General features: G+C 40.8%; 1 protein-coding gene across 5 annotated transcripts in view; it reads left to right on the top strand.

Annotated features, from left to right (window-relative positions):
- The window catches only part of CPS1 (carbamoyl-phosphate synthase 1), a 126,971-nt gene that overhangs the window by 94,767 nt on the left and 7,356 nt on the right, over positions 1–24,848 (top strand). For all 5 annotated transcript variants that reach the window (XM_075027927.1, XM_075027928.1, XM_075027926.1 and 2 more), the window contains 9 exons: positions 3,658–3,852; positions 4,415–4,482; positions 6,755–6,830; positions 10,292–10,369; positions 11,980–12,087; positions 13,329–13,418; positions 14,848–15,018; positions 17,554–17,628; positions 20,579–20,677. In XM_075027927.1, the coding sequence (XP_074884028.1) occupies positions 3,658–3,852; positions 4,415–4,482; positions 6,755–6,830; positions 10,292–10,369; positions 11,980–12,087; positions 13,329–13,418; positions 14,848–15,018; positions 17,554–17,628; positions 20,579–20,677 (960 nt within the window). The remainder of the gene's footprint in view (positions 1–3,657; positions 3,853–4,414; positions 4,483–6,754; positions 6,831–10,291; positions 10,370–11,979; positions 12,088–13,328; positions 13,419–14,847; positions 15,019–17,553; positions 17,629–20,578; positions 20,678–24,848) is intronic.

Below are 24,848 nucleotides of genomic sequence, written 5' to 3'. Positions count from 1 at the left end.
TCATATACAAAGCATGAATAGTGCCATGATTTCAGACTGATCTTTTAAACTCTCCTGCTCGTTAGCCTCCTCTAGTGTTCCAATGTACTATGACCAATGGCAAATACTGTGAAAAGTCCTGGATCATTGACAAACTATAGGTAAAACCATCAGCAAGCAATGGACGCAACCCTTTGCCGTCAGTAGAGATGATACATCAACTCCCTAAAAGTTGTTAGGATTAGCAGCAAACTTTGACCAACTATTAAGCTCAAATAAATAGGTGCACTTACTTGTCCCAGTTTTTCTGATTGGACAAATTAGGCTACATTGAGGAGTGAGGTTACCAATAAGACTGAAGGGGCTGGAACTTGCCTACCAAGAGCTGTGCACAGCTTCGCACAGTCCTTCCAGGGATGTACTCAGCTGTCCCTCCTCTTTCTCTCCCTTGTGTCCCCTTTTACCTCTCCCTCTCCAGTTGACACAGCTGCTCTGGCTCACCAGAGACTGAGCTTTGCACAACAGAGCCGTGCTTTGGAGAGAAGTTTAATTTACTGTGAATGTGCAAAGTTAGGTGGTAGTCTATGAGGACAATAATTTAAAAAAAAAATAATTTCCTTCCCTCAGATTTATTGGCTTTTTGTTTCCAGAGAAGATGTTCCCTTTTTATTTTAATATCTATCTGCTTGAGGGCCTCTTCTGATTCTTTTTCAGTTTCTAAGATCATTCTGAAACAATTCATAAAACTAAAGGAGGCTCTTAGGTAAAATTTTAATGGTCTAATTTGTTTTCAAAGTCAGGGAAAAAGAAAACCCAACTCTATTACTAATGACATAAAAGCAAGGTAGTAATAAAAAGAGTGATTTTTGTTATAAAGGGGAAAATAATTCTCTCTAGGCTTCTTTCACTAGATTATGTATAGCGTATATTTTAAAGATATCTAATGGCAAGGATGTTACTAATTTTCTTTATAATTAAAATATGGGTGATGACAAAGTGATATGGAGTGTGGTCCAGTTCTGTCTGCCCACATATCTCAGTGGAGCAGTCCTGTTCCCTAGCAGGGCAGTGGGCTGCTCTTTGGGTGAGAGCATGCTTTGGGAAATAACAGCAGAATTTTAAAGGAAGAAGGAAACAGCAGCTGAGTCTTAATTTATGGTTCTTTTTGAGTAAAAATGAGTATATGATTCTCTGCTATCTGCTTGAACAAGCCATGTCCTCCATCTCCTTGGGGCTGGAGTCCTTAATGTCATCCTAACTTTGATGCAGGCAGTATTTGGATTTTAGAGGCTCCGTGACTAGAATTGTTTTAAAGGAAGGAATAAACAGCAGCCAAAGAAAAGCTGTTACCCAGGACATTCACACTTCAAATATGTTGACGATAGATTAAGATGTTGGTTGACCTTGGCAGCAAAGCTAGGTTGACTTTATCAAGCAGGAACCATTGCAAGCTGCAAGAAGGGGTTTGCTTTATTCACTGTCTGGTTCTTGTCCATGTGGGCTGATAAGGGGGTCCAGGGCCTATAGATAAGTACTGTATTTTAGATGGGTCTGGAAGCAGTAAGGAACAAATTTTTCTTCTGTGTTGGAGATGGTGAGCTCCAATGTCATGAGACAGCCCCACGTGGGCACAAAACAGCCTCTGTCCTTGCTCCACCCTTTACTAATGAGGCATTTTTCACTCCCTGTCCTAAGCTCTTTCAGATAGTTGCTGTTGGCCATCAGCAATGTGTCATCCCTTAAGTGACTGTTTGGTGAAAAGGGAAAAAAAATATTATCTCCAGCATTGTATATTATCAGCAAATAATAATCTTGTAGACCTTGGGATAATAACTGCTGCTTAAATGCCAGACTTTTTTAGTGGCTTTTTATTATAGTAGGAAATTAACCACATTAAAGTTGAGCAGGGTTTGTACTGGTATTTATCATCTGTTTTTTTTTGGTCACTTCTAGCCCATCCTGTTTTCAGCTTACAGATATGCCACTATAAATCCCTTTAAATCCCTCATTAAGAAGTTCCTCTTTCAGGAAGGCTAGTGGGGCTAACCTTCTTCAGGAAAAACACACTTGTTAATTAAAAGAACATTGATACTCTAAAAGATAGAGCCAAACCATGGATCACTTGATTTATGTTTCTTGTTTGTTAGAGGTGGGTAAAACGGTATAAAACACATTTAGTTCAAAAAAGCCCTTCACTGCAGCTGTACTGTGGGCCTGATTCTCCTTTGGGCAAAAAGTTTTACTATCTTCAATTTGGAAGTAAAGTGCCCATTATTTAATTACCCTCAATTATTACACAATCTAAACAAAATTCATGTCCTCATAATTGTTGCAGGTACTCTAAGGCCTTTTTTTAGTATTGAAAATTTGCACACCAGACTAGCTTGTACTTGAAAGCATTAGGGGTTCTATGTAAAAAAAAATGCCCGTATTTGCACTTGAAGAAGGATGTGTGTTTGCTCACCTGTCTCTTGTTATTTGCCATTTATTACTTCCTCACTTAAAATGTTGTGGTTGCCTGGTGACAGACATGAAATGTGCCATTGTGGCTGGAGGATGCTGTGCCACCTGTCCTGCCTCACCTGCTTCTGGAATTGAAGTCCTTGCAAATAACCTGCATAGAAATGAGCATAAATGACAGTTTGGCTGAAGTACACGTTACTGTTGAGTGCACTACCAGAAATGAGGACCTAGTCAGGAATAAAGAGGGTGAATTAAAATAAAGGGCTAAGTGTATCCAGAATAATTCACCGTCACAGGCTGTCTGATGGATTGGGCTCTGTAGACTAGACTCTGCTTTGCTTTGTACCGGCCAGCAAGGTGTCAGCAGTGAGCACTCCTTAAAGACTGGCTTCTGGGTCTAGGAATGGTTGTTTGCTTAGCAAATAACAGTGCTGGCAGGAAAAAAAATTCCAGTTGTTTCCCATTGCCTCTCTGCTGGAGGTTACTGCCTTGCAACTCTGTAGTAAAAAAGAGTTTGCATGAATGTCTTCTACACTGGAAGCCTCTGACTGTGTGGGTGGGAGACACTGTTCTTCTCAAAATAGCTGGACTGAAAAAGAAAGGGGACCTAAACCATCTTGTTTGTTCATGCTATTGGGTCCAAAGGTCCCAGCAGGGGGGTGGGAGTGGGCTCAGTTGAAGTGATGGTCCCAATGTTCACACATGCAGGAGAACACAGAAGGGAAACCTGACCCCACCAAGAGGAGTTTTGACCTTTGTTGTGGGGCATCACATTTTCATAGCACAGCGCCCTTCCTCTGCAAAGCATGGGAGCATGTGTCAGCTCAGTGCTTATCCTCACTGGGAAGGCAGAAGCAGCTAAACATGGCATGAAAACAAGGTAACAGTCTGGTTCTAGCAGAAGTTATAAAATTTTGGCTTGATGTCAAAAGGCATGTGAACACTGCAGATTTCTGTGGTTTTCTGGGGAATGTGATCTCAAGTAACTGCTGGTTTTTGAGTGATGTCAAGGAGGATATTGCTGTTTTAGAGAGGCTACATGCTCTGAATCACACTTTACAGCCTGAGTGCCTCTGAATCAGGACAATTATGATCTGCCTTTGCTCATAGCAACCTGAAAAATGATGCAATCTAAATATTGGATTCCTAGTTATAATAGCTCTTAATGCTAAGCTAACTCTGGACGTGACTGTGCTCCTTTCTGTCTACCAACAGGGATGCAGTGGTTGCATTATTTCTGTGGGTGGGCAGATTCCGAATAACTTGGCAATGCCACTGCACCAGAGTGGAGTGAAGATCCTTGGCACAAATCCTTTGCAGATTGACCAGGCGGAAGATCGCTCCATATTCTCAGCTGTTCTGGATGAGCTGCATGTGGCCCAGGCTCCCTGGAAGGCAGTCAGCACACTGGTAAGTTGGGATGTGCATCTGGGAAACGATGAAGCCGATAGGAGTTATGATCACCTGCTCGGGGGGACCGACTTACTGATACATTTCAAGATTCCAAAGACATTTAACAGTTTTTTTCACTGCTGATGTTGAAGAACTTTTTGATCCCTGTAAAGTGATACTATAGCATTACTGGGAGTGAGATGGAAACTGGAAGGGAAGTGTCTTTAAATCACCTTTACACGATATGGGGTATATACCCAGCAGAAGTTAGCACCACTGTCAGGCTACACTGATTTATCCTGCTGGCCTTGAAAACTATTCTAGCAGGTGGAGATTGCAAAGGAATAGAGATGTGTTGGCACTGCTCTTTTTTCCTGGTGAAGCTCTATAGACAGGGAAGGTCTGAAGATGACAACTCTGGAACCAAGAAGTCATGTATTACGTTCAACCCAGGCTGTAGTCCCTGACTTTCCCCTACTCCCCAGTCTTAATGGCTAGTAAAATGCAAATGCAGTTGAACTTTTTGTATGACTTTAAAATATTTTCTTGTTCACAGCATGTTTTTCCTCCCTTTCTTTAGAGGGATGCAGTTGAATTTGCAAGCTCCATGAGTTACCCATGTTTGCTGAGGCCTTCATATGTTCTGAGGTAAGGCTCAACCATCAGAGCTCAACAAGTTGGGGGTATGAACTACAAAAGCCTCTTTGAGACAAGGGAGAGTAGTTTCAAGGGATGTGTGGAAAAGACTATGATAGGTGCATGTGGCATAAAGCTGTCCATCTTAACAGGTGGGACAGCTGCTCAAAACAATAAAGGAAGCCAATGGATCCCTTATGTCCATTAGGCAGAGATCAAAGGTAGAACATAATCATAAGAATGTCTGTTTAGCTGCATTACCTTTTTCATATCTCAAGGCCAAACCCATGAACCATCTGGGATATTCTTTAAGGTTTCTGAGACTACTACCTGTACAATTAAGCCAAAAGATTGTTTGCCACCAGGAAAAGCAGAAGGGAACATGCTGAGGCCATTTATCGGAGTTGGCATTTGTTGTCAGAAAATGACAGTGCATCTTTTGAATTCAGCTTCTTATTTGCCAAGCTTCTCTGCTTACAGACATGTTTTAGGTCCCTATACTGTGGCAGCTGCTTCTCTTTAAATAGACACTGTACAAAGCCACACATTTCCAACAGCTAGACTTTTTGAAGAAGTTACACCAGCACATATACACTGCAAATTCACACATTCTGAATGATCACTCTTCTCTGCAAGGAGTTTCTTCATAGCTGGATGACTAGGTACAGAGAGGCAGTTTGCTGGGCACAGTTTACAAGTGAAAATAAATTGGAGACGGGATCCTTTTCATATGAAAGAGACACATATCAAAATGAAGAGGCGCAATATTCATTTTCAGGGGACAAAAAACCCCCAAACTTTTTATTTAAAAAGAAGAAAGGAAGTATTTCTTGTATGTTCATGCCTCAAGGAAATATCCTTTAGAAGAGACTGCTGAATGTGACTTTTCTATCCAATTTCTGAAGCTTGCAGCGGGGTTGCGAAGCAAAGCTTGAAACCAGCACTCAGATCAGGAGAATGAGTTAGAAACTACTCGTGATGTAATTCTCCAGATTTTTAGGGAATGCTTCTTTTAGCTTGTTGTTTCCATCCATATTAAATTCAGTATAGGCCCTTTCCATGTAAGTATTTGCCAAAGGGTGTTTGTGCAGGTTACGGGAACTTCAGGGAGAAAGATGAAACTGGAGATGTAAAGCTTGAGGAAATAGGAAGTGAAAAGCCCTAGCACAGCACACTGTCTGGCCTCTATTTGCAGAACAGCAGCAGGTCCACAGCTAGACTTCTTCATCCTTTGAAAAGAAAGGGCCTTTAATATTTGCCAATTGCCTTGGAAAACTAAATGCATTTCCCCACCTGTTATGTACTGTGTTCACCAGCTCACATCCTCAGTGGTGCTACTGACATAGGTCCAAGGATTTAATTGAACTCTATTGATTTACATCAGCTGAAGAGGTAGTCTGGTAAGTATAATCACCTAAGTACTTGTGTCTATTTATCTCAGGCTAAAGTGACTGACTTCGTGGGATAGATCCTTCCTCCACTTTTCCCCACAGCCTCTGTGGGCTTGCCCACCAAAGCAAAGGGGAAGCTGAGCATCAATGGTAGAAATAACCAATGCAACATCTTTTTTAAAAGATTCTGGTCTTTAAAAGGGACCCAAATCACTGACTCTTGACTCATGTTCTCCCAGATCCCCCTCTCTGATATTACTGACAGCTGCATTTCAAAGTAGGTTTCAGATATGGTGTCTGTATCTGCTGTGCCTCTCCCTTAAGGACTAAGACATTAGGGGAGAGGCACAGTGAAATGGCCAGCAAAGAACAGCCCCTTTGCATCTGCATTTACACTGTAGCAACCATCACCAGTGGCCTGTGCATTCCTCGCTTCATCTGTCACTGATGAGCAATTGGGATAAAGTGAGCAAAGCATCTGTTTCATCCTGACCTCACAGCTAACCTGCACATAGGGTGAAAGTCTGGGTCCTTAGTGGGGCTGTTGGACTGACTAGTCATCTTCTCCAGCTTAGGTGGAGCTTTAAAGGCTTGGCTCAGAAAGGGGATTTGGCAGCAGTGCTAAGGCTACACAACTGTGTTTATTTGATTCTTTGTTATGGTTCTGGAGGTCACCTATTTTCTCTGGGAAGTATAATGGAGGTTCATTAGGTACAAGCTCTGCCTTTCTTTCAGTCAAGAGTGAAGAAACTGGCTTGAGTCAGCAGCTTGCTTGGCTAGTCTGTCATACAAAGGTAGTTGGCAACTCTGTGCTGTGGTGTCTAACATTCTGATATCTCCCTTGCAGTCACAAGGGAAGCTGACCTGTTTTCTTTTCTTTGCCATTCTCACAGTGGATCTGCAATGAATGTAGTGTTCACTGAAGAGGAAATGAAGAAGTTCTTAGCAGAAGCTACCAGAATCTCTCAGGTACCAATCTTCGTGCTGATACCGGTTTTTCTTTTTTGTGTTTGCTGTATTTATTTCATCTCTACTATGTTTTTCATCTCTCTATTTCTGTACTGTGTCTTCCTAACTCTTTTCCTTGTTTGGGGAGGAGCTAGTGAAATTAGAGTTTGACTCCTCAGTTTGTTCCCTAACAGGCAGACCATGGGAGCCTGTGTGAGCGTCCTTACTGATACCATTGGGATGCCTGCAATGAGTGGGGATGGCAGTTAGCTGTTGTACCCAGGCATCCATTTCTGAACAGTTAATTACATAAATAGATGTAGGCTAGTGGACCGGGACCCTTCCTACTCCATCCAAGCTTGCTAGTAGGAGGTTATGCCAACCAGCATAGAACCCATAGCATCTTTCCCTCAATTTCTGAACTGTTTGGCCTGGCTTCTTTGAACAACTTAAAACTTCATCCTGGCATCTTCTCTCTCACCAGTGACCATTTTTTTAAATTTTTTTTTTTTTTTTTTACCCTTTTAAATGCAGGAACATTTGCAAGATTTTGCTATGACATTTAGCGCTCCAAACCATGTACCATTTTCCTCTGATGTAAAAGTAGGACTGCTGCCTGCTTACTGTTAATCCAGTGGGATTATTGATCTGCAGAGTATGTAGTGCAGAAGATGAAAGTTCTGGTTCCATTTTAAATATTTTTCAAAAGCTAATTTGGGGATTTTTTAAAGTGTCTTTTTCTAGCAAAGGGAGAGATTTTGTCTAGTATGTTGAAATTTAGAAAAGAAAAATCTGAAGCAATTTCCCAAAGACATGAATGCTTCAGAACATCATAAACAACTCAAAGCCTGAGTTTCTTCTATACCTTCTATCAGTGTTATTGTACAAGGGATGTTTAGAGAGATTAGAATATGGGAGGAGGAGAAAGTTAAACGATTGAGGTTGAATGAAGAACATACAGAATTCAAAGTCTGACCCTTCAACAGTCTCTGAGTTTGGCGTCACATTTTGGTTTGTTTTCTTCTGAGGGTTCCCCCCCCTTTTTTTTTTTTGAATGGTCACTGTTCAGAACAGTACTGAACAGCACCATAAACACTACTGTCACAGGAATCTTGGAATTAAACATAAGTCAAAGAGGAACTCTCTGAAAACACAACTGGCTATGGAAGCCAGACATATTGCTGCTTACTCAGGGGATTTCTTAGGTGGTTAAAGCTTGAACAAGAACAAAACTATAAGCATATGAGGCAAGTGATGGAAGTTTAGTGTCAGCAAGAAAAGATGGAATGAAAAGGAGATACCTTGCAAAGTAATAATATCCTGAAGGAGGCAAACAGACCACTTATTATCTTCTTTGAACAACTTTAAAGGGATTTTTGGAAGTGGGAGAGTACCACTGTTACTTCCATCAGAAGGAATTATATAACTAATTCTCAGGGTCAACTTGTGGTAGAAACCAGATTCTTAGCAGTGCTCAGCCTCTCAAAACACCTAGCTTCTCTCTCTACTTCATCTTAAGTACTCTGCTTTGTGTTTCCCCACACACTCACAGAAGCAGACTGGGCAGCAGCCTTAAGCCATGTTCAGTGGGACAGAGCACTTTCTCATGCCACTGGATGGCTTTATGAAGGCAATGGATACCCTATAGGAGGCCAAAGTCCAGGAAAGTGACACTTGGTCAGCTTAACTTGTCACAGCTTGATTGACTTGAATTAGATAATGTTGTTCTTCATTGCTGAGAGGTTTCATCCCTGGTACAGGAGGCACTGCTGGGAGTTGAAGCTGTGGAGTCCTGGCAATATGTGATGTATTCCTAGGGGAAAAAGTGGATGTTCCCATGGGTTCCTAATGATGTCCAGTTCTGCTACACAAACAAGGCACTGAAGCTTGCTGCAAACATGACCAGTTGCACACCATGAGTCTTTGGGTGCTCTGACCCTGATCCTGCAGAGACTTAAGCTAGATTTATGTGCTAAATTTTTGCTAGTGTAGTCAGACTGCTAAGGGAAGACTTCTTTTTTCATCCAGTATTTTATATTGACAGAAGCTGTAGTATAGTTGAAGCTAAACTAGCAAAAAGCAAACTAGAACAAAAGTACTGTATTCTGCTTCTAAATTAGGGAGGTTTTTTTTAGTCTTGTCAAGCCTTTGCGGCTGGTGAGTGGTTCCACAGAAGCTAGCAATATTAGGTGTGAGCATACAATTGAACATGAGCGTCTTTGTGGGACATAGGCTTCATTTTTCTGGTTACAAAGCCTTAGCTAGTTCTGCTCCATCCAACAGAGCATCCCTAGATAAAGTGCCTAACCAGTGTTGTTCTGTTGTTTTAGCTACTTTGCTGTTATAGTGTTGTGTCATTATGGCATTTATGTTGTCAATAATGTTCAAAACTTCTTGTGCGAGTTGAGACAGATTGGAGTAAACAAGGTTGTATGCACATATAAAACCTTCTGGTGAAAAACTGCAGCAAGACAGAAAGTTACAGGACACAAGCCACTAAATTTATGAAACAGTGTAGGCTGCAGCATTGTCCTTGCCTGTGAATTTACCCTTGCACTGATAAATGTAAGGAATTGTGTCTTGTAACTTTTGGAGTTGCTTTATATTTTTTCAAGAGGAGCCTTTTGAGCATGCACAGACTGTCATTTATTCCGTTTTATTCTCTAATAAATAACAGGCAGTTAATAGTGGATGGGACAGGTAAAATGTTGAGACATAAAGCTGGCCAGGAAGAATGCAGATTAGATTTTTAACTGTCTGTTGGAGCAGGTGGCTGGAAGGGGAAAACATTAGAGGAGAGTGGGAAGCATGTGCTATCATCCCAGAGATAGGCAGGAAGAAGAGGAAGGAAAACAGTGTATACCAGGGAGTGTATTGAGTCAAGGTCAGGTCGTTCCTGGTGAGCTATAATTAGTGGCAACTTCTCCCTGGGAGACTTAGGAAACCAAGCAGAGAAATGAGAAAGGAATGGATCAGTTGCCTAAAATATATGACTCTTTAAAACAGTGAACAGCCACTATACAAAGTCATTAAGTATGCCAAGAATCAATTACTTTGTGAAGCAGTATGTCCACTGAGGTGGCTGGGAGGCTCAGAGGGAGGGAGAATTGAAGATCTTGGAGGTAAGGACCATCTTTGGGACACAGGATCAGAGGTCACTGGATCCATGCGCATGTCCCACTATCTTCTTTTTTGCCATGATCTCCCTTAAAAGCTCTTTGTGGTTTTGCCTCAAATTTCCCTGTCATGATGATGTTATGGAGGATGCAAACTAATGCATCAGTGGCTTTGGGGAAATCACACCAAGTTTCCCTCCATTATTTCTTTGCAAGTTCACTTATTGTGGAAATGAGGATATTAGTAGATCGGTCTTGTGAGATTCTGCTTCCAGATGTTTTCTAGTGATGAATAGTGGATCGCTTGGATGGTGTCCAAATACTCTTAAGTAAAAACTTTCTTCTCTTATCTTGTCTTGATGACAGGATCACCCTGTGGTACTCACTAAATTTATTGAAGATGCCCGTGAGGTGGAAATGGATGCTGTAGCCAGGGCAGGAAGAGTAAGAACTTTACTTTTCTTTAATATTAAACTTGTTTTTCAGGATCAGAGATTTGCAAAAATGTGTGGTTTGAATGATTTACTATACAGCCATGGATTCATGCTGAGAAGAGTAGAGAAACAAGAAAAGATGAATTCATCTTAGGTTCAAAAGCATTGTGCTTGAAAAGCTCAACCTACCTTATTGTATACATCTAAATAGTTATTTTTTTAAGCATTGGTTAACTGTGTGAATGAATCCTTTAGAATATAATTTTTACTGAATTCGCAAATCACTGGCTTCACAAATTACTTCCATCAGAATTGTATCAGTGTGTGTTATGATATTACCACAGTTGTTTTATTATTACAATGTCACCTTGCATTTCATTACTAATCAAAGGCAGCTCTCACAAAAAAAATCACAAACTTCTCATTTAACAGAAATATTCTGGTTTTAGTCTTCATTTTTAAACAGCAGGCAAGATCACTTTTTTGGTATTGAAGTAGTGTGCCTTGATGCCATTCATTCAGTTTAAATCCTGTCCTGGTTTCAGCTGGGATAGAGTTAATTGTCTTCCTAGTAGCTGGTACAGTGCTATGTTTGAGTTCAGTATGCAAAGAATGTTGATAACACACTGATGTTTTCACTTGTTGCTAAGTAGTGTTTAAACTGAAGTCAAGGATTTTTCAGCTTCTGATGCCTAGCCAGCGAGAAAGCTGGAGGGGCACAAGAAGTTGGCACAGGACACAGCCAGCGCACCTGACCCAAACTGGCCAACAGGGTATTCCATACCATGGGACGTCATATCTAGTATAGGAACTGGGAAGTGGGGGTGGGGAATCGCCGCTCGGGGACTGGCTGGGTGTTGGTCTGCGGGTGGTGAGCAATTGCCCCGCGCATCATTTGTACATTCCAATCCTTTTATTATTGCTGTTGTCATTTTATTAGTGTTATCATCATTATTAGTTTCTTCTTTTCTGTTTTATTAAACCATTCTTATCTCAACCCATGAGTTTTACTTCTTTTCCTGATTTTTCTCCCCCATCCCACTGGGTAGGAGGGGAGCGAGTGAGCAGCTGCATGGTGCTTAGTTGCTGGCTGCGGTTAAACCACGACAAATCCTTAGGCCTGAATTTCCTCTGCTTGCTTTTCTCCATGATTAAAACATGGCAAAAGAGTGCGGGTGGGTGGGGTGGGTGGGAATATATAAATGATGTTAGTTCATACTTGTTTCTAGTGGGAATGACAACTATTCTGTGTTCATGGCAAACAGAACTTAGAGAGCTGATTTAAAGCCCAATTAGCTTTTACCTTCTGAGTCAATGTGTGTTAGAGAGGGGAAGGAAGCCTTAGGATCTCCAGACTGTGGTAAGTTTTATCATGTTCACAGTTTGCTTAACCACAGTATGAAAGACACTAACATGATCCCCTTGTTCATATGCCTTGTGTCTGCTTCAGGCCTATACTCCCCCAAATATTGGGAAATTCCCCCCTTTTTTTTCTTTTCCCCTCTCTGTCTGTATCCTCTTTTGGGTACAGCTCTGTTCAGGAGACTATGCTGGACTGGAGATGGAACAGTTCATGAGAGAAGGTGAGGTGACAAACTGCTTTCTTGTTACTATATGCAGGTTATTTCACATGCTATTTCAGAGCATGTGGAGGATGCAGGCGTTCACTCTGGAGATGCCACCCTCATGTTACCCACACAGACTATCAGCCAGGGAGCCTTGGAGAAGGTAGGTGTTGCACTAGCACTGAAAAGAGAAAATAAAATAAAAGTTTGAATCTGCTTTCCCCCTTTGCTTGGGAGAACTCAATCACCAATGAAGAAATCAAATCACGAGTGTTTTTTTTAAAGGCCAGTATGATATGTGCAAGTGTAGGATGTCATTGTGCCCCCTGTGACTGGCTATACTGTACATAGGATCATCTGAACTGTATCCTATTAATTTAAGCAGTAGACGTACACACTTTCAGACCCATTGAATTTTTTTTGTTTCATTGGTTTAGAACCAGCTTCCACACCAGTAGAGGATTGTCTAATTCTTATATATGCCATGGTTCACTTTCCACTTCCTTTTCTCCCACAATCCTTAAATGATTAGATCAGGTGTATGACTTTCTAGCTGCCTGCTTTTCCAGAAGGGATATCAGGATGAATGAACCTCACCTAATCGTGCCTTTTTCCCCTTTCAAGAATAAACCTAGTGATGAAGAGTTAGTTGTCAAAATGCATTTTCTAAATGAAATGTGCTGTCCCCTGTGATGCCATCCTGTTAAGGGTTTGCTTGGAAGCTAGCAAGAGCTGTAATGCAATGATCTGTGCTCCAACTCAGTTTACAAGAATGTCCAAGCCCTTGTTTTTGAAAATAGTCATCTCCTGGAGCAAAGCTATTCAAATGCTTCTACTAAAATGGCATCTGATTTCTTGACAAACCTAGAAAATAAGACCACAGTGTTTTCTCCCAGTTTGTTCCAGAGTATATCTGCTGAGATGCCTCCCACTGATCTGTGATGGGACAGACATGTTGGTGAAAGACTTTTGGGACATTTGTAAAACTGAGTAGTTAAACTCAAATGGCAAAACATCATTGTTCGTTATTTCACCAAGAATTGTACAAAGGCTCCAGTGTGCAGTGTAGGAATTGCTACAGGCAGCGCAAGTTTTTATTCTCTCTCTTTCTCCTCCTTTCCCCTGCTTTCTCACATACACACAAAGCTGATTTTTACTTCTGCCCTCAGATGGCACTTTGTGCGCTAGGTTACCAGGCAAATTAAGCGTGTTTGCTTCTGAAAGATAATGCTATTGCCAAAATGAGGGTACAGAGAAAAAAATATGCTAGGGCAGAGAGATAGATGCAACATTTAAAGGAATCCACATATGAGATGATTTATCGCCCTGATGCTGTCTATTTTGTGGGATTTATTTATTTATTATGTATACACACATTTTAACTTTATTTATTTATTTTTATAGGTAAAAGCTGCTACAAAAAAGATTGCAAATGCCTTTGCTATCTCTGGTCCATTCAACATTCAGTTCTTGGTGCGAGGCAATGATGTGCTGGTAAGAGCCCTTGTGACTATTGGAGGAAGTCAAGCTCTGCTTTGGATAGTTAGGTGCATGGTTCCAGTGGTCCCTGCCATGGAAACTCTGTGGCAGTAGCAGCTGTGAGTTTCTAAGCTGCCTTGTCTGATGACGTGTGGCTCACCTGTACCAACCCTTGGTCACGCAGCTATCCCTGTTTATGTGGGAGAGAACATCCTCCCCTGCCTTCTCATTGAGGATGAAGTGAGTCTGGTTGCATTGTGTGTCAGCACTAGCTTTGTTTTGCTGTGGGCGGCTGTCCTTCCCAAAATTATCATCAGTTTTGAATATGATGGACAGCACTGGGACCTATGCCTCATCCTATGAACTGATTATCATTGCTTTTAGATCTCCAGTATCTGCTCTCATCTTTAGCTGTTTCAATCATTAAAATAAACCTTCCAAGGCATTGGAAAGAAGACAAGAAAATTTAAGTGTTTAAGCCTTTAATATAAGCCATTAAGATGGTTATCTAAACAGTGTGGTCCTAGTAGCTATCAGTAACAGAAGTACAGCAGATGTTTGACCCTTTATGGGGAACAGTTGGCTTTTTGTTGCTAATGGAAGAAGGTCAGAGGAATGTGAACAGAGTATGACTGAGGAAGCAGTGAATGGAAAGAAAACCTCACCTGGTATAGATGAGATGCATTATTGGTGAAAGATCCTGCTTGGGCTATTAGTTGAGAAAAATGTACTTAGTGTTCTTCACCTTTCTTCTCTTTCATATGTAGTTATTCAGATACTCCAGAGAGGGACAGAATGGAGTTTTTCCTTCCTTGCTTTCCTTCAGCTGTGCTTGCCTTTCCTCTGGATAAACCGCCCTATTCCATTCTGTCTTAACTTACCTGTTCTTGCTCCTCTTCACTCCCCCTTCATTCTCACTTACAGCAACTCCTCCCTTGCTAATGAACTCCATGCTGTGTTTCTCAGCAAGATGCAGAACTTTGTTTCTTGCTTGGGTCACTGAATGACTTCTGTGTGTAGATGAGGAAAGTCTGTAAGGATAGCCCAGTCATTCATGAAGTGCCATTACCATGGAAAAAGAACATGGTGGGCTTCTAAAGATTGTACCTAGTGCCTGTGCATAAGATTCCATGCCTCTTGCACATTTAGAGTATAGTACAACGAGTTTTCTGAAGTGAACTCTGGATTACTCTCAGTTCTAATTTTCAGACAATAGAGATGAAACTGAGTTGCAGAACATCAGATTCCTTGTATCTCAGGCTGGGCCCTACCCATCCCTCATTGCTCTTTGTAATATTGAACACAATTTCTGTGTCTCTTACTTGGCAATCTGAAGAACATCTCTTCCAAGAGGAGCAAGGACTGATTTCCACAAACATGAATCAATCTATTTCTTCACTGTACAGTGCCTGACCCTGGTGTTTCTCCTTTTTAATCCTACCAGGTGATAGAGTGCAACTTGCGGGCTTCACGCTCCTTCCCTTTTGTATCAAAGACTCTGGGTGTGGACTTCATCGATGTGGCCACAAAAGTAATTATTGGAAAAGAGTATAATGAGTCAACCCTCCCCACACTGGAACATCCCGTTATTCCATCCAGATATGTTGGGATTAAGGTATGGTTTCCAAAAGAATACCAAAAAACCCACAGCAGAGCTAGCACCTAGCGCATTAATAGGCAATGCCCAGAGAGAACAATTTACTTATTGGCCAAAGGCCAAATTGTCCTTTTGTAGTTTCTGTCAAGATAATATATGTTGGGAATTTTAGAGAAAAATCAAAGAAAAAATATTTAGTGATTATTAACAAAATCAATCTTACTTTATTTCTAACTTCTAAACTACTCTTAATCATGTTTATGAACTGCATAGTAAATATGCACTTGCAGAATTGAATACTGAAGTTCAGGCTATTTCATAATACTATCTAATGTAAGTGTGAACATGTACAAATTTGTGTTTTGAGTGCCCCCCACATTTTATCTTCAGGATTTGGAATATGGGCTGTTGAATGCATGGAATCCCCTTTACATGCACCACCAGTTAAAATGGGGGTGAAAGTCTTGGATCCTTTGATTTCAGTGGGGCCAAGATTTTACTTTTCATAATTACTAAGCTTATATAGCACCCAAGATACCAACGTGTACTGTAGATATTTTTGAATGCTTAGTGGAAGAAAAAAAATTAATTGAAGTTCCTAATCATAAAAGTCTAGAACAGCAGTGCAGAAAATACAATGGATAATGAGAATTGTTTACACAGAAACTTTCAAGCTTTAATAGCTTTCACATCAAGTGAAAACTGAGGAAACGGAAAACACCTACCATCTTTCTACTAATAAAATGTTCAGACCTATTAAAATGCAAGTCAAATCTGTGGCCCAAGCCAGCTCAGGTTATTGGCAAACCAGTCAGTCTAGAAGTAGCTTTACAATTTACTTTGATGCCATAGGTAGGCATTATCTGAAGTTCTAATTTGAGACTTTTTTTTATTTTTGAAGGTCTTATTTGTTTTTATAAATTTCTATTATTTAGACCTGGGGCTTCTGCACTGTTGTTAGCTAAACTGTCAAGAGTTTTGTCTCTCCTGGGAATGCTGGCTACAGTGCAGAAAACCAACTGTATTCTTGAAAACCTCACTACAAAGCCTTTTATACTGCTTGTGTTCTGTGTGGATTTGTCAAATATAATAGCCAGCTAATACTTTTGGAAATGCCAAGCTTTGAAAAATATTCCCGTTAAACCTGGTTCTCATTATTCATGCATCGTATTTTGTGTCCTCTTATGTTTTTATTGCCAGGAATATTTACATGGAAATGGGATTTTGTTTCTCCAGCAGCTCTTAAATACTCTGAAAAGAGAATATGAAACTCTTTTCTTCTTTCTCAACATAGCTACTCCTTTGTGGATTTGGAGTCCCACCATTTTAGCTTTAGTGACTGAAATATTGTCTTGCCATGTTTGCGTCACTCAGCAAGCATGTATCATGGCTGACCAAGATTAAATCCTAGATAGAGCATGACTGGCTAAGTTTTAAATAGGATTTATTTGCAGTACCAGAGTCTGCTCTTGCTGATACATATTCATGTTCATGGTAGACAAAAGTTAGGGAGCTGATGGAAGGCTTTGTTGCTTGTTACCTTTCAAGACAATGTGTACACTAAAAATAATCCACCTTGACTGCCGAATCTCAGCTTGAGACTGTAGAGTTGGCCACTGTAAAAATTTTCTCTTTAATTATAGAAGAAGCAAAACTGATCTAAAAGTCATGAAGGTATGTTACATTTTTTGAGAAACCTTTCGCAATGAATTTCTGCTGTCACATTTTAGTTGGTCATTGTTAGGTGTCATGAGACAGCAGCTGTCTTGTCTGTAGTGTTACCCTCAAAGACTTTCAAGAACGGAATTATGTCTTTGGGTTTAAAAGTAGATTCATTTTTAAGCAGCAAGGATGCTGTCTTTATGAAAATGCCATTAGTAGTTTGAGATGTAGAGAAGCCCTATAGAAAATAAAAATATTCCTTAGCAGAAAATTTGTTCCATGTTTGCCACGTGTTCATAGGCTCTTTAACAGAGAGTTTCTTCCCCCCCCCCCCCCTTTTTTTTTTTTAAGGTCAAATTACAGGTGTGTACTTTGGGGAGGGAGAGGGAAAATATGAAAATAATTTGCAAAGTGTCATCAGGTTTACACAAAAGGAGTGCATTGTTGTGGAATGGTTTGATTCCTGTGAATGAAAAATTTCTGTTGGAGAACAGTTCTCTCAGAAATCTGACTGGCTTCAGATAGTATCTCTCTTCGTTTCATTAATTAGATGCTTCACAGCCTTTCTGTTTTAAAATGTGTCCTAAAAATGATGGTGATGGTGGGCTAGCACAGATTAGAAATCTGCCATGAGAACGTGAGCAGGACTGCAAGAATTAGAAGGATGATTTATTGATGAAAAACTTGTTTATTTGTTCCAGTCCATCATCAGGATGCTGGGCGAACTCATTTGCCAAGTACTCCTCTGCTTATCAGCCTTGACCAGTGCTTTTTTTGGATTAATTCATGTCTGTCTCTGTCACTTCCAAGTGTAGCTGGATGTTTGGTTTTTTTTAAATGATCCATTAAATTTTCATTCTTTTTCTCCCTCCCTCCTCTTGCTTTTACCAGGCCCCAATGTTTTCTTGGGCCCGGCTGAGAGATGCTGACCCTGTTCTCCGATGTGAAATGGCCTCTACTGGGGAGGTATCTTTTAGATTTGCTATTTTTTATTTTTTATTTTTTTAGAACAAGTTGCCTTTAAACATCATGAATCTTTTGAAAGTGATCTTATTACTGCCTGAATCATGATGGCATCTGTAGCTTCTTCAGAAAATTGAAAACATCTTTCTTAGCTGTAAAAACATATTGTCCTGGAAAACCCAGTTTATTCAGCCACTGGATGTCCCTCTTTACCTGCATGTCAGCTCACTGAGTTGGACCTGGTTGATGTGACAGCCTGAAATGAGTTTATCTGAGAGCTGTTGGGTTCTGGGAGGTTCTCGGTGTGTCAGTCTGTTTTATGAATCACCTGCTTCTAGACAGACAAGTGCTTATGGCTCTCACCACCCCCCCCCCCATCGACACATGCCAGAACAGTAATATTGAGACTCCAGGTCATGAGCATTTGGTCTTGGAATGTGCTAGTTATTTAAAGGCAACAGATATGGGTGCTGATATTTTTGTTGTTGCCTGGTAACCATCAAGGCATGTCTCAAGGTGCAAAAGGTGATAAAGAGTGAATAAAATGAGATGGCTGCAGTATTGACTGTCAGTAGGGTGAGGGGGAGACTGGGCTACTTTACCCATTCTTTCTACAACAGGGCTGTGAGGTGCTTTTGAAATGCGTCTCTGGTATACACTTGGCACACTACAAAGGCACAAAGCTGTTCCTGTGTAGGCTCAGCACTGATGGGACCCCTCACCCCTCAAGGGGTGCAGGTTTCCATCTACATCATCTGAAGAGATGTTAACTCATCTAGAACAAAGAGGCTTGCTTATGAGTTATTGCTGAGCTGTCAATAGCTTCTGTAGCTATACCCAAGCTATCTTTAAACTTGCTTGCTGTTACTTCTAGAAAACAGTTGCGATAGCAAGAAACTTATTCTGGGCTAGAAAACCCACTTGGGAAGTGGTTAAATACTGAGGCAATTAGATTATGCTTAACTCAGCTCCACCATAGCTAGGCAGGTGGCAGAGCCTGGGCTGCTCCATTTGATATGAGTTTCAGTATGTCTACATGAGCTGTTTTCACTAGGAAAGATCATTTTAGTATGAAAAAGCTCTATACCCAGATACAAGGTAAGAACAGCCTTAAGTCTCCTACATCTCTCCAGAATTACTTTATTTTGCTCCTCATAATATGTGGGAAATCAGTATTGCAGAAGATTTCCTTTCAGTGTAGTTAATGGGCAGAAAAAAGCCAAGTGAATTCCACGACTTCTTTATTTTCAGAAAAAAATTGACTACACAGACACTGTCTGTATCCCCCCCCCAAAGAGAAAAAAAGGAATAAAAATGTAACTAAGGGCAAGAATTATTTTTCTGAGCTTTATATGGAGTTAGAGATTACCTTGGTCATAAAGGAGGGATTATTAACTTTTATGACTTGGAAAGATCCATATTCACAAATGCCATAAAATGTGACAGTTATGAAAGTCTTTCTTATGAGTGAAGTAAGGATAATAACTTACTTTGGGTAAAATGCTCAATTATTCCTCAAAGACGTTTTTCACACACACAGCTTGATTTGGGCTTGAATTTGTCACATCTGTCTGGCAGAGATGTATTTTGCTGGAAGTCATGGTTCCCACAACAGTAGAAGACACAGTGCTGGGGGTCCCTTTGAGTGTTGTGGCTGTTTTGACCACGCCATAATGATAAACCTCTTCTGGCAGGCTGGAAACCCCTGGTCCAAGCCTGTGAGGTAGGGGGCTATCCACCACCCTAGAAAGTCCAGCACATATGTACCCCCTTAGCCAGACAGACTGAACACTCAAGGATGAGTTTTTAGAGAAAAGCTCAAATACTAGTTGTCATGATTTTTTTATCCCTTCCCTTGTAAGTTTTTTTGTTTTGTTGTTTGTTTTTTTTTTTTACTTCAGAGGATCTGGCAAATCATTTGTTCTTCTTCTTACATAAAATATTGGTTTCTGCTCACCATGATAACAGTGAGACCATGAATGTGACGGCTCACTCTGTGATGGGAAGGACTGTACGAGGAAAGTGGGAGAGCAATTCTCAATCAGCCCCTTTATCCCATCTGTATATGTGTGTAGATTTGTTATTTCAAAGACAAAAATCTGTGACAGTTTCTGCTTCTGACTGTTTTTCAACAAGTGTAGAGTTGGACAGAAAAAATGAGGGTTTTTTTTTTTTTCTTTTTCAACTTTCACAAAAGCTTATGCATTCTTCTTTTTGTCATCAGAATTCCAAATTTTAGTAAGGAACATAGTTTAGTTCTCTCAGAAGATCATTACTGCACGGCAGTCTGTAAGCAACTGAGTTCCACAGACAGTTCTGAATGATGGAGAACTGCTAAATGATTTTTATTGATTTCTTTATCAAGTTTTTGTTTATTTAAAATAAATTATTATGAATTGGCATGATTGCTGTTTTGTTTTCCTAAGTGCATACTAACTTTTTACTTGAATTTTGTACTTCTATGGACTTTTAATGGAAAAGCATCTTTATATACCATGGTTTATCTTCACAAGAAATGCCAGAAGTACATGACAGCACAAGCGCTATCTTACCCCAGTTTGCAGCATACACAGAGCAACATGCCTGCATGTAGAACACTCAGTGATATTTAAGCATTACATAATGTTAAACAATTTACAGTGCACTCACAAACATTGGAGCAGAGGCTGTGTACAGCATTCCCATAACTCAGCAGAATCAATTGTTACTCTTTGGTGTGCTGTTTGAAACTAAAGTGTTGCTTATTCCTTTGTTATTGCTTCATTAAAATTGAGATTTGTCTGCAATGATTTTCTGATTTATCCCCCCACACCCCCTTCAGGCTCCATGCAAAAGCAGTCTGATTCTGTGTGAAGAAGTCAAAAGAGCCTATTTAAAAATTTCATTCCTGTTTCTTTTTAAAGCAATGGTTTTGGGTTGGGGTTTTTTTTTTCCCTTTTGTGCCCTTTCCCAGGTTGCATGCTTTGGAGAGGATGTGTACTCTGCCTTCCAGAAGTCTATGCTTGCTACAGGGTTTACATTTCCGAAGGAAGGAATTTTGATTGGAATCCAGGTGAGTCCTAAAAATCAAAGCTGAGAAAGGACTGACACAGAGGAACTCAGTAACTGTTGCCTTGTTTTCATTCATGTGTCTTTATGGCTTCAATGGGTTTCTCTGCAATCTGTCTTGAAGTGCAGTAAGACAGTGAGGAACAAACACCATAGAGAGATCTTTACCAGATTCCCTAGGGCTGGACTGGTTTTTTTTCACCTCTGGATCCTGACAGTTTCTACTGGGAGCTGCAGAAGTTTTCTGGGGGCAAACACCTGTGATTGCTGCCAGCAGAAGCCTGGGATCAGAGAGTTAGAAGCCACCTTCCTGTGGGGAGCAATGCCTTTAGATAATCAGTTCAGAGAAACATCTCAGGTAGAACTCAGAGCCTCTCCTTGCTCCCTGCCAAATGGGAGCCTTGGGGATGCTACTTTCCAATCCTGACATATAAACTCCCTTCATCTGTACACTGCCTCTTGCCCTTTTGAAACCAGTTCCCCTCCAACCCCACGAAAGAGTGAGACAGTTTCCGTACTGCAAAGCTGGACCTGCCAAGCTTTCCCCATAGATGCATATATTTCATTCCAGGTAGAGCTGTGGCATCATTCGACAGCGTAGAAAACATGATGTTCTAAGGGTATTGACGGTCTAGTTTATTGGTGTAACACTGTCAGGCAATGAGACCTCCAGCAGGTATGGCACTGTCATGTTCTTCTCATTGGAGTTGTGATGGGAATATACTTGAGTGCAGTGGAGCAAGGGATTAAAGGACAACAGTCTTCACCCTGCAGCCTACCTTCCTGGCTCCACAGAGGCATGTCTGCCATTATTTCTTTCCCCTTTTTGATGATGGTGCTTGGACAGTGTTGTTCCCTACCATGCAGCTCCTATGAGCTAGGAGTACATAGCTCAGAAAGGAAGAACCAATGCTACATTTGTGTAGGAATGTTTCTGGTTTCTGTACCTTGCCAGAGCTCTCTCCTCTTAGGGACTGCCTCTCAGACACATATTCTGCAGGTCCAGTGATTCCTTACCAGATTAGAGCTCGAACTTTAGGGTTTCACCTCTTGCTGTCAGCATCCCTCAAAGTTGCTATATGTAACAGAAAGATTAAATGGTGTCATTATGGGAATGTCCTCCAGTGCAATGGCTTATGCAAACAGCCTTTACTGTGAGGGAGTTCCCAATGGGTTTGCCTTAGGAACAGCCCTGCACCATTGTCAGTTCTGTATCAGTAAGGAGGATGTGCGTTTTAGGATGAAAAGGTAGCCAGGCAGAAAAGCAAAAAGTGTTGGTATTTTATCCCAGGATAGTTATCAACTGCAGGAGGTGCTGAAGTTAGAGGCACTTGTAAACGTTGAGATGTGTGTATGTGCCTCAAAATAATTCAGACATTTCCCCTGCAACTAGAACGTTCTTGGGCCCCATAAAGACAACCGATTGCCTCCTGGTATTTCCCCGTTGTGCTTGTAATAAGCTTATGCCTTACACGATTGCATAAAGCCAATAAAACAAAAAAGTAGAATAGATGAATTTTCCTGTCAGACAACTGGGGTGTGAAAAATGTGTTGGGCTGTCTGTGCCAGCAGAGGACGTGAAGAAAGTGTGTGAAAAGTGGCCAGAAAGGAATATGACTTCTGCTAATGCAGATTACCACTTAGTCTTTAAATATACACATATATACATACATCTATGGATTGCAGCTGCTGCTCTAAGTTACCTCAAATTAGCAGAGATGTCTTTGCTACCTAGATAAAATTTAAAAGTTCAGTATGAAACTCTTGGCAGTTGGTACTGTATGTCTACTGTATATGTACTCACTGCAGATTTTAAAACAGCATCTAAAAAGGGGGAAAAGAAAAGCTAGGAGAAGAAAAAGGAGAGAGCCCAGTGTTTAAAATTTAAGGCTGTTTTCCTGATAGCAGCTAAAAGGGAACAAGCAGCGAAGAGTAATTTTAGCTATAGAAAGCATTTATGTAGGTTCTGTGTCAGTATCTGTTAAACTGAGCCAAATGTTCTTTGTATAAAGGTCTTAAGAAAAAAAAAAAAAAAAAAAAACCTGGATAAAACAACCCCAAAATCCCAACGCCCCAAACCTTTTAAAACTAACAAGTTTCTATCCTTTTAAATGAGTGGTTTATGGTTCATTTTTTTTTTGCAAAAGAAACTTGAAAACAATGGATCAATTGCTTAAAGGTCTCTCTTCATCTCAGCATATTTCTTACATAATTAAACTCCAAAACAAGAACTTTAAAGTTAATGCTGAGAACCACCTATTGTTCCCTCACCACTCTGGAGTTCATCACCTACCTGCTTTTCAATGGTCCATTTTGAAACAGAGGGGTGCTAAAGCCTTGTAAGAAGGGAAGGTTGACATGCTGACCTAGACCTGACATGTAGACTATGAGTGGTCTTCCCTGAGTATTACAGGTTGGAGGAAAGGGGAGCCCCTCACTGCAGAAACAAGAGGCACAAGGAATGAGGCGGGCTGTGAACACCAGCAGCATTGTTCTCATTTTAATCACAAACATGAGGTCATCTACCTCAAATGGGCAAAGTTGTCAGTGTATCCTCAGAAGGGAAATACAGGCTCAGAAGGACAGATACCAGGTTGCCCCTCTCTACAATCACTTGCCGTTTAAATATCATTGCTGTGAGGAGGTGACAGGGTAGAGGTCCCTCCCTGGGCAGAGACCCCTGGCTTTCAAACTGCAGGATGGTTTCTGCAAGCTGTTCTGGTGCACTTGAGGCTGGTTTTTGTCAGGAGCACGTACACCAGCCCACTTGGTTGTCTCTGAGGAAGGTGCTATGTTTCATTTGCAGTGGATGGTGAACTCAAAACATACCCTGCTTTTGGAGGCTTCATTACTTTGTGACCAGCAGCTCACTCTGATTTTTAGACTGGACTTTTAGCTCTTGCAGAGAGAGAAATAAGAAGCCAAATGGTCTTGAATTCTGCTTCCCTCAAAAGTATCTAGGCTCAACATATTTAGGTTATTCAGTATACTGCACCTTTATGCCATTGCTGTTAATTATGTTGAGGTGAGAGTAGGCTGCCTTCTTGAAGGTGAACGTCAAATAGATGTAGTTAACAATAGCAGAGAGGGAGATCTTAGTTTCCTTGCAAATGTTTCACTCCAGGGTATTTTGCAAATCAAGAGTCAAATGGCTCTACAGTTCAGACACATCTCAATACACTCAGGTAATGAACCCAACCTTGCTGAGGGGCTTCCATGTTGGTGTACTTGCAGGTTGCAGTTCCAGTGGTAATCCTACTAGGGCCACACAAGTGTTGCTAACAAAGTAATCATCCTCAAGTTCAAACAGGCGAGCACTCCTTGACATCTGCAGGACAGCGCAAGGCAGGTTGGGCAGCCAGCTGGGACTGCAAGCCCACTGGATTGTCCTTCAGTTGTGAGCACTCTCTGACATTGCACAGGTTGAGGTTCCCTAGGATTGTTAAGGCCTGATGCTCTCCCAGGGTAAATGGAAATGAATCTCTGCCAGTTTATGCAAACCGATAATCTGACCTCTTTTCTTTTCACAATTCGGAGAAATCCCTGAGTCTACCATTAAATAATTTATATTTTATGCAAGAGGAGTTGAAAAGCTCATTTTGTTTTCTTTCCTGATTGAGCTATTCAGTGGTATCTCTGGGATGGAGTGCATCTGTCTTACATCTGTGCTGGTGACCACAAGATGTGGAAAGCATTGATGGAGTATTTTATTTTTAAACCCCAGCACTCCAAGTCTGTTGTTTCAAGGTAACCTTCTGCCTTGGTTCCTTACGTACCAGAACTTTTTGCATGCTCCACAGTGGATTTGGATACAGAATTAAAGATTATCACAGGAGATGAGCTGGCTTCATTTTGAGCTGGATCTTAGTGAGAACTGGTGTAACGGTATTGAATTAACTGAGGATGTAGTCCTTTACAAATAGCAAGGCATGCTAGCAAACATGAGAGGTTATAAGAAATAGAACTTTTCCGATAAAGGAAAAAGAATACAATTCTCCTACAATAAATATCTTTCACTAAATAAATCTGCTTGTTCTTTTCACCTTTAGTAACTAATGGTTTCTTACACAGGTTCTTTTCAGCCAGCTTGTAAATCTGAGGCTGCTCCGATGCAAGCTGACAGCTGTAATTTCTTTTCATGGAGAGGCTGTTCTATGTGTCACAAGTGTTCAGTA

The sequence above is a fragment of the Buteo buteo genome, chromosome 5 (assembly GCF_964188355.1).
Source record: "Buteo buteo chromosome 5, bButBut1.hap1.1, whole genome shotgun sequence".
NCBI classification, from domain to species: Eukaryota; Metazoa; Chordata; class Aves; order Accipitriformes; family Accipitridae; genus Buteo; species Buteo buteo.
Note: the sequence above shows the minus strand (reverse complement) of the source record. Positions and strands in the feature narration are given on the sequence as shown.